Source organism: Liolophura sinensis, chromosome 7, assembly GCF_032854445.1.
Source record: "Liolophura sinensis isolate JHLJ2023 chromosome 7, CUHK_Ljap_v2, whole genome shotgun sequence".
Taxonomy (NCBI): domain Eukaryota; kingdom Metazoa; phylum Mollusca; class Polyplacophora; order Chitonida; family Chitonidae; genus Liolophura; species Liolophura sinensis.
Window position 1 is genome coordinate 32600367 of NC_088301.1, and position 10892 is coordinate 32611258.

General features: G+C 39.3%; 1 protein-coding gene across 1 annotated transcript; it reads left to right on the top strand.

Annotated features, from left to right (window-relative positions):
- The first annotated feature begins 4367 nt into the window (after window positions 1–4367).
- Window positions 4368–7532, top strand: LOC135471924 (actin, cytoplasmic 1-like). Its single transcript, XM_064751365.1, has 2 exons — window positions 4368–4612; window positions 6231–7532. Exons 1-2 carry the CDS (start codon window positions 4490–4492, stop codon window positions 7233–7235), a joined length of 1128 nt encoding a protein of 375 aa, XP_064607435.1. The 5' UTR covers window positions 4368–4489; the 3' UTR covers window positions 7236–7532.
- The last annotated feature ends 3360 nt before the right edge of the window (window positions 7533–10892 follow it).

Sequence of the window (10892 nt, forward strand, 5' to 3'; positions counted from 1 at the left end):
AACACGTTAGCAATCGGTAAATGACAAATTTTTTTGGCCCATACTCCATCGCATTCGCTCCCCAAATCCTCGTAATCCCATACCAAAGCATGAACCGTTTAACTACTTTAAGGACCTGTTTAACGTTAACGTGGGTCAAGATAATGCATTAGTACATATGAAGATTTAGAACAGCTTGAAAATAATGAAATCCTGAACAGCGGAATTTGTGAGGAAGAAATTGCATTTATGATAAGTAAATGTAAAATAGGTAAAGCCCCAGGTCTGGACAGTCTCATTGGAGAATTTTTTAGAATTTCTTCCCCATTATGTATGTAATATACGCTGAAACTGTTCAACCATGTATTTGTCACAGGAGAGTTCCCAGAGGTTTGGAGTTTGGGTGTAATTGTCACCCTGCATAAAGGTGGCGGTAGGAGTGATCCTAGTAATTATAAAGGAATCTCGCTCTTAAGTATATTAGGCAAATTAATTACAACAGTTATAGACAGACTGGGCCGAAGAATATAAGGTCTGGACACATTGTCCTTCGGGCAGTGTCTTTACCATCTTGTCATGTATCCAAAATCATCTCAGTAAATGTAAGGGGAAACGTGTCTCATTTATAGACTATAGAAAAACGTATGATTTAGTTAATCGCCAAAAACTGCTGTATCTATTGTTTACACTTGGACTAATGGCAGGGGGGGGGGGGGGGGATTGATTTTCAGTTGTCTCAAGGGTGTTAATAATGCTGTGAAAGCTTGTGTACTTTGTGCGTCAGATTTAACGGATGCATTTTTGTGCCCAGTCGGTCTCCGTCAATGCTATGTCTTAAGCCCGTTGTTATTTTCGTTATATATTAATCAGCTAAGTAATGATGTATTTATGTTTGGTAATGATGGGGTTCAACTACTAGTATCTTCCGAGTTTATTCATATATTTATATTTCTTTTTTTCAGATGACATAGCAATTACTTTACACTCCCAAGGGATTGCAACAACAACTAGACACACTGTTTGATTATTGTCAGAAATGAACCCTCTTTGTAAATTTAGATAAATCAAAAGTTGTTGTATTCCGGAAAGTTGGCAGGTTGGGTGAAAATGAAAAATGGCGGCTTGGGACACACCCGATGGAAGTCGTACCATCATATAAATATCTAGGTGTGATGTTTACTTCTTCCTTAAGTGAGGGTAAATCTGTAGAATATGCTGCCTGGTAGTGGAAACGGACTCCTACTGAGGTGCTGCGAACCATGTTGTACCTTGTTGACATGTCATGCGCAGAATTTTTTAAACTGTTTGATACCAAACTATTGCCTACACTTACATACGGCTCCAAGTTATGGGGATTCCAAAGGTATGAGGTATGCTAGAAAGAGTTCAATGTTTAGCATGTAAACAATTTTCTACAAACGGGCAAAAGCATCCGCAAGCTGATGACTCTTAGCGAATGGGGCTGATTTCCTCTGGTCTGTAATACCTCAGCGTTAAGTATTAGTTAAGAGTTGTGAGCTATATTGAAGATCGATACCCAAAAAAGGCTTAGGATATGCTGCTCCATCTGGACTCCCAAGGGAAGCGTAATTGGGCTACCTCTGTTAAGGGAATGTTGTTCAGCCTGGGGTTTGGATATGTGTGGGTACTCAGGGAGTTGGGGATGTTAGGTCTTTTCTTAGGAATTTTCGTGAGCGACTGCATCATATCTGAAGGCAGGAATGATCTGCATCACTCAAGTCGGGCAGTAGATATGACCTCTACTGTGATTACAAAGTCACACGTAAGCCATGTATAAAAAAAAAAGATTTTGGTAAGTTCCGTGAGGGCATTGCGGGCCTTGAAATAGACTGGCAGGTTTCGTAATACCCCTGCGTGCGAATCTGCTACCGCAGAAATTTGTTCAAACTGGAAACTTAAATCCTTTCAATATGCTCATGTCTGCTAAGAATGTAACGGTTTTGAAAGCTCTTTCTGAGTTCATTCATGCAGCCTTAAAATTCGACAAACATTGCTACAGAAGTTGCTGGTGTAATGCATTTGTATGTGCAAATGATGGGAATGATCGGAAATGTCTGTTAAATTGTATTCAGACCTGTGGTCTTACATACTGAATAAACTGAATTTGAATTTTATAGGGGCAGATGTCAACTCATCAACAAGGCAATACAATCTACACTGGTGGAGGGAGTCGATTGTGCGGAATGTATATTATATGAAGGAAACACAGGTTCAGTATCCACTACAAGCGTCAAGGAGTTTGCAATTTCGTGGCACTATGTCTTGCTCAGTATTAAAGAATATAATCAAAATTAAAAACCTCTTCACAATGCTCAGTTTTGGGAACCTGAAGTTGAAATTTAAACACATTTGTCTTGCGATAACATTGATAAGGTGGACAAAATTTTAATTTCTAAAAGCGTAAAATAAACTTTATAATTCCATATCAAATTTTGACTTAAGTCAGAAATGGCTTTGTGGAATCGGTCCATGGTTGACGGTGTCAAATCCGAAACTCAGTGAGGCGTCATGTCTGGTGTCTTCTGCATGGCGTTCCGTGCAGCGTTATAAGTTCTGTCACGAGTTGCATGATTGTTTGGCGGATTATGTATGGGACAGCTGATAGGTGAAAAGGACTGAGCAAAACGGATCATTTCCTTCAATGTGCATATATATAAGCCTATATATGTGCACGGCTTCGATAGGTATATCGATTTTTTGATTCACTGATTGAATGGTGTACGATTAACGCCGTGCATGAGCAAGAAATTTTCACTGATATATGACGGCGATGAGGTATATGGGTGTAGCAAGGATCGACTATACCTGTACGTAACATATGGCCACCCACTACCATGTCTCCTATATATTCCTTCGTCAACTAACTTGTTCCAACGAGAGATTATTTATATATGAAGGGAATATTATGTCATCTGAACCAAAATGATTTTATTTCTCATATCCGTTTTACGAGATTCGTATGTTTCAAAACAAAATACGAATAAATAGTCAGATGCATGGAAATGAAACCTCGTGGGCCTTCCGCTGGTTTTTCGCGGAGACACTCGGGTCTAGCCATTATCAGCTATCATAACCTGGGGCAAAAATCATTGTACTTTACGAATACTGTTAATTAAACAAATATTTTTGGGATATGAAATTGTTACACCGGAAAAAGCCAATATGGTTCCAATATGGTTGTAACAGCCGAAATTTTCTCTCGGGTTCTCATTGTTTGTAGACCATACACTGTTCATTTATACATAATCCGAATTAGATAAGTCATTTAACTGCGTAAAATTTATTTCACTAGCCTATCCTGTGTTTAGAAACATTCTCTGCCATTTTGATAAATATGTGTCTTCATCATTCATGCGTATATATTTCTTCCCGTAAACACCAAGTGTCATGAACTCGGTTCACATCACGTTCCTTTCAAAAGATATTTGTTGTTATAAACCTTGCTATCAGCACCTTTTCTTCCTGTATGAAAATGGGTCGATTTACGCTCTATATACAACCAGCACTTCGCTGTACAGGCAAGTGCGCTATACAAAGTGCGATGGTCGAACATACACACGTAAGGAAGTTATACAGAAAATAGGCTTATTCGGACGACTCCTGCTTGTTTTGTATATACTCTTACGCGTATTTATAGGCCGATATACATCGGTCTGGGCCATCTGTTGTTCGTTTTCTCATGCATATTCCATTATATAAATATATAGTATCTGCAGCTCAGGTAGGTTTCATTCTTCCCAGATTATCTTCTACAGAAACTGTGAATGTGAAAACTAAGCTATAGGGACAAGGTCGACCGATCTCGGATAGCACATGACGTTAATCGACTAAAGTTCTGTGGAGAAAGTCTATGGGCACGGGCTTAAATCATTTATATTTTTGTCGATGTTTCATCATTCTTGTTCTCAAACACCATATAAAGGCATGTAAACAAGCATAGTATACATAATAAATGTATACATGCTACACAACACATATTATAGTGTGCTTTCCATATAAGGCTGATAACAGAGCTGATGTATATGTCCACTATTTTACCCATTCATCGGGAGGCGTGTATATTGATGTTGTTATTAGGTGTGCTTACACTTTGCACTTCAGTATCTGTAATGTAAGCTTATATGGCAGACTAAAGGTCAATTATAAAGTTCACATTTGTTCAATTGTCAACTGACCTGCTTGGCTCTTCCCAGTTCACTTCGTGCCTTGCTCGTCACAGCTTCGGTAATGTCCGGAGCACGCAAAACCATACCCGAGAAATAAAACTTCAGTGTATGTTGCCAAATATGGTCACAGAGTACCATAAATGGTCATCAATGCACGGGGAAGTCATAATAAAGCAGATAGGGACTTGAGTGGTGTGAGGAGTATTTAAGCAGCTGCACCACTATACCGTCGTCTGCTCCTCTGGAAATCGGCATTAGGACAGGTCGTGTAAGAAAATTTAGCTTTAATTATCAATTTGTTCCAGTCTATTAAATCTTTCACCATGGATGATGATGTTGCAGCTCTTGTTATTGACAATGGTTCGGGTATGTGTAAAGCCGGATTTGCCGGAGATGACGCCCCCAGGGCTGTGTTTCCATCCATCGTCGGCAGACCCAGGCATCAGGTAATTCTTAACTATTTGGATTGATCGTTCAGCTGTTTTACAATTTCATTATATATGCATGTTAACTCACAAAATATATAAATCTAATATTTCAAATCCTGTCAGATTTCTTTCATATCACGTTCTATTGTGTATAGATACTGAAGTAATTGTACGCAGCATTTACAGACTTTGCTTTCTAAATATTAATATAGTTGTTAGTTTCACGCTAGAACTTTCTCCGAGGCCAATTGAAAGTAACGTGTCATATTTAGTACCAGTGTAGTGATCTACTCCCCTTTCTGGCTCATCATTTTTATACACCGTACGTCAGCAAGAGAATGTACATACTGCAGTACATTTTTCTTCCGGAATATACCGGCATGTTACAGCTATAAAAGGGGGCGTGGCGTTAAGTATCGTATCTGCGAGAGCCTCGGATAAACCTCTGAGCTAGAAACCGGACATTTTGCCACATATAACGAAAGCACAACGAGGAGAATAATTCCTCACTGTATACATAATCCGTTATGGCCATAAATTAAATGTGGTAGAGATAATATACAGTTAGCTGTCTATATATAAAAATTATCATTAACTTAATCTACAAAAGGTTGTCTGGAAGGAGAAATATATACCAAAAACATAAACCAATATATTATCTGAATATCAAAATCAGTAAACATCTAATTATAACATCAATCAACCATACATTCCCCCTTTTGGAATTGTCACTAACAGATCACACAGCACGCCCAATACAGACATATTTGCACAATGCAGTTAATTTAGGTCAAATGCTACGGGGCGTTGCACGATCTTTCAGAGGGATTAAGTATATATTAGCCTACATGTATACATGTATGCTACATTAGGGATTTTTAGTTGCAAGCTTTGGAGATGATTAGTAGCACAGGCTTGACTTAAGGAAAAACAAATATAACCCAAGGAATTATATCCGGACACTAACACTAGCAATGATTTCTTTTTATTGGGTAAAAAACTACCCAATCACGACTGAAACAAAGAGCTGGCATGTATGGAAATATAGCGCTACACTGAATGGATCAAAATATAATTTCAGTCTTTACATGAAGTAATATTGTAAGCAATGTTGTGCTGTGTAAGCAGGGTAAAATATTTGTACGGCGCTGCGTTGGATGCTTTATAAACTATGTAATTTGTGTCTATCAGTTCAATGGACGCGCTGTATATGGGCAGTTTTGTTGTGCTCTTGCATCCATGTAGCTTAAATCATAATAATGTATTTCAAATCTGTGTTTTACAACCTTTCAAATGATATGTATGGAAAAGATTATTGTGTATATAAAAGCTGTGCGATACTGTAGATGTAGATGTTTAAAAAAGTAGGAAGTTTTGAACCAATGAGGTATGATTAATTCAGTGATAATGGCCACGTTAATTAATCATGTGATTAAAAGTGAGCCTTCTTCCATTCATGAACCGATGTCAGCTTTTATACGTTTGATTTATTTATTTATTTATTTATTTGATTGGTGTTCCAAGTGTTCAAGACTATTTCACTTATATGATGGCGGCCATCATTATGGCGTGAAGAAACCGGGCAGAGTTTATACCTTTGCATTATGTTTGTTGACTTTATGTTTTTCTTCTATAGGGTGTGATGGTCGGTATGGGTCAGAAGGACAGTTATGTTGGAGACGAGGCCCAGAGTAAGAGAGGTATTCTCACCCTGAAATACCCCATCGAACACGGTATCGTCACCAACTGGGACGACATGGAGAAGATCTGGCATCACACCTTCTACAATGAGCTGCGTGTGGCTCCAGAAGAGCACCCCGTGCTTCTAACTGAGGCTCCCCTCAACCCCAAAGCCAACAGAGAGAAAATGACACAGATCATGTTTGAGACCTTCAACACCCCCGCCATGTACGTTGCTATCCAAGCCGTGTTGTCGTTGTACGCCTCTGGACGTACAACAGGTATTGTACTGGACTCAGGAGACGGTGTCACTCACGATGTGCCTATTTACGAAGGATACGCTCTGCCTCACGCCATCATGAGAATTGACCTTGCGGGCAGAGACTTAACTGATTACCTCATGAAAATCCTCACAGAGCGCGGCTATTCCTTCACAACAACAGCCGAGAGAGAAATCGTCAGGGACATCAAGGAAAAACTTTGCTACGTAGCCTTGGATTTCGAGCAGGAAATGTCCACGGCTTCTAGCTCGTCATCTTTGGAGAAGAGTTACGAACTTCCCGACGGTCAAGTCATCACCATTGGCAACGAGAGGTTCCGGTGTCCAGAAGCCCTATTCCAGCCATCCTTCCTCGGTATGGAGACGGCAGGCATTCATGAAACCACCTACAATTCCATCATGAAATGCGACGTGGACATTCGTAAGGACCTGTACGCCAATGTTGTTATGTCTGGAGGTACAACCATGTATCCCGGCATCGCTGACCGTATGCAGAAAGAAATCACCGCCCTTGCACCTACCACCATGAAAATCAAAGTAATCGCTCCGCCGGAGAGGAAATACTCCGTCTGGATCGGTGGCTCCATCTTGGCCTCTCTGTCCACCTTCCAGCAGATGTGGATCAGCAAACAGGAGTATGATGAATCTGGCCCAAGCATTGTACACAGAAAGTGCTTCTAAATCACACTGCTGGAACGTGCTATGTAGCAATGAAAGAGTTCGAATTATTTATTGACTCATTATTACTTCTGCAAAACACGTACAACATTAACAATTGTAAAACATGACAAAATGTACAAAAAAGAAGCTGTATGGTCCAGGTTTTATCTCAAAGGTTGTTCATAGTCTGATTCGGCCAAGTTGTTCCATCTTGGTTTCATCATCGAGAATCCATTTGGAAATTCTTGCTCAATGTACAAGGTGCAATGTTTATGCATATGAAAAGTTTTTAATAAAGAGATTTTTTAAAACAAACGATTTTTCTTGTTGGTGTTCATAAGAATCGCCGGTTCACTTCTTAGCTAATGGAAAAACCACTTCAGTGGGCAGGCACTTTACAAATGTAGGCCTAGATAGCACAAGGAAGTCAATTCTCCCATAAGCTATCAGTGCATGATGGAATACTGACACAGAAACAAAGACGTAAGTGGGTAGCGGTGAAGGAAATGATGAACAAAAAGTTAGGTGGTATAAACTTCGAAGGTTGTTTTAGAGAATTCAAGTGTCTTCAACCCAGACAACTAACCTACACCGAAAAAATTAATCTGTTAACTTTAACAGAAAATCTCTTGTTTAGAGCGATGCTAGAGTGTATTCTGTTATTACGTAATACTGTGTTATATTCAACATAATATTCTGTTAATTTAATAGAAGTCTTATGTTGAATTAATAGAATATATGTGTTATATTTAACACAATAATATGTTACAGTAGCAGAATACATTCTAGCATCACAAAAAGAACAGACTTTCTGTTACATCAACAGATTCATTTTTTAAGTGTAGAAAATTTCCTGGCTAGCAAGATAATCCATCTGACCTGGTGATACATAAGAGATTATATACGCTATGTGTGGAACACGTAGTATTGTGACACACACCACTATATTTTATGTGATTTTCGTTATAATGGGTCCTGGCCCTGGAAGCACGAAGCGATCTTAGACTAAAGTCAAAATTTCAAATAACTTTAAAATTGTTATTTCTTGCGTAACAAAGTCAAATTACTGCTTGACAATTTAAATCCTGGATAAGTTATTGTAAAACAAATTTGACCTGAAATAAGAGAAAGGAACATACCAAGTTTAATGATATTGACTTAAGTCTAAGATAGTTTCATGATCCGGGTGCTGGTCATTCATTCATTGCATATCAGATATTAAAAGAATATAAATTTGACATTAGTATTAATTTTAGCTGACCTTTGGTTTGTTTTTTGTCGGGTTTTTTTTTGCCAAATCCGTGTCCAAAATATGTCCGTCCGTAAATATGTCTGTCTATTGTTGTTAGATTTTGGAAGTTCTCATTATGGCATCAAGAACTATTGACTGTCTTGGGAATTCATTGGCCGAGTGGTTAGTGTGCTAGCGCAGGTGAATACCCAGGAGCAACTCATAGCTGCCAGTCCAGCCCATACTGGCTTCCTTTCCAGTCGAGCGTGGGAAGGTCTGCCAAAAAGCTGTGGATGGTTGGGAGTTTCCGCCGGATCTGTCCCCTTTCAGTGAAATATTCTGCAGTCGTAAAACAACACTAAAGTAAATAAATAAATGAATAAACACATGACATCATTAGCTAATTACTCGGTAGGGCTTAACACTGCACTTTTACTATATATTGATGCTTTAAATGCGTTTGAAAGAAATATCCGATTTCGGCAGAATTCTGAAAAGCATCTGTGTTTCATTTTGCAAAACATTAGCAAATACATTATCAAAACTCCGAAAGATAAAAACATAAATTCCTTTTCATGTAGAGCGTGTTGATCTCCATGGCATTAGAATGCCGTGTGTGCTCTTACATAAAGTTTACCTTGTTGTCCATAACTAATATGCCTTATTTCACCTGTGGGGGATTTCGTCAGCAACTCACCAAAGGTCGGTGGTTTCCTCCGCCCGTATGACAGACTGCCATCATGTAAGTAAAAATTCTTGAGTATATGACCGCAGTGAAATAAATAAATAAAATAGATCTCACTCCGAGAGCGCCAACATACGTCACGTGTGCAAACTCGTCACAGCAGAGTTCAATGTACAAATCCACACTACAAAGGGACAATACTCTAAATTTGTGCTCTATAATGATCTCGCAATGATGTAGGATAGTTTTAAAAATTGCTCCAGATCCAGATCACCAATAGACCAAGGTTTGTACAAATTTCATCAAAACCAGTGCATAACTTTTTTATAAAGTTAGTGACAGAGAATTAGGCAATAGTGAAGAATCATTAGTAAAACCCTGAATCCAGGGTTCAGACTCAGTTTCACAAAATTTCTTTAGTCCAGTAAAAGTTCAACATGGAGTGTTTCTCAACAAAATGTACGTGAAACATAGGTACGGGAAAGAAGGCATTACGTTGCCTTATGCAACTGAGCCCAGATCGCCACCAAAATGTAGGGATTAATGTTCGTGCTAAGTCCGAGCTGTGAAATAGTTTTATCATAATCCAAGAGAAAAATGTTTACGACATTTGGCAATGCATGGTGAAGAATTAGGGGCCTCTGTGGCCGAGGTGGTTAGAATGCCAGTGCGGCGCAATGGCCCAGAAGCCTCGCACCATTGCGGTTGTTTTGAGTTCAAGTCCAGCTCATGCTGGCTTCCTCTTCGACTTTACGTGGAAAGGTTTGAGGTGGTTAGGACGCCAGTGCGGTGCAATGGCCCAGGAGCCTTGCACCAATGCGGTTGCTTTGAGTTCAGGTCCAGCTCATGCTGGCTTCCTCTTCCGCTGTACGTGGAAAGATCTGTAGGCAATCTGCGGATGATGGTGGGTCAGCCCTGGGTCCTGCCCGGTTTCCTCCCATCATAATGCTTGCCACCGTCGCATAAGTGAAATATTCTTGAGTACGGCGTAAAACACTAATCAAATAAATAAATAAATAAATGGTGAAGAATTATTTTAAAAATTCTTGCATATGGATCCAGATCGAGATCGCTACCAAGATAAAACTGGTGCTTGCTCCAAAGCAAAGCGGCGCACAAAGGCAGACAGAGAAATAAACACCAGCAAAATATAGCCTACCTAGCCTGGTGTAGGTATAATGTTTGTTTAAATCACAATAAACCAAATCCGTGCCGAAAATAAATTGTGTTCGCTCTTTGAAGGTTTTCTCTTCGTTTTGCTTAGCACTCATCAGGGAAACATTAGAACATTAAACTTGTCGGAAGGAGTTTCCGTTGCCGAGGTGATTCACGTGCAAGCGCGGCGCAATGACCGAGAAGCCTCTCACCAATGCAATGGCTGTGAGTTCAAGTCCAGCTGGCTTCCTTGCCGGCCTTACGTGGTTATGTTGTCCGCCATCGTATATAAGTGAAATATTTTTTAGTACGGCGTAAAGAACCAATCAAATAAATAAATAAATAGATGCCATGATGCTTTTAATTAAGTTCACAAGACAATGGCTTTCAATAAAACTCACCTTTTGTTTCTGCGGGAGGCTCCTTGGATATTTGGCTGAGGTGCCTACCCTATTTTTTCTAACATTTAGATCACCTGGCCTGCTCATTTTAGCTAATATATATGTAATTCTAGCAGAAGTATTGAGTTTCTGTTTTCTCACACGGTTAGGGCATCTAATGAACATACTCATATCTTTACTTATCCAAAAGGCTGGTAAAGAAAAAT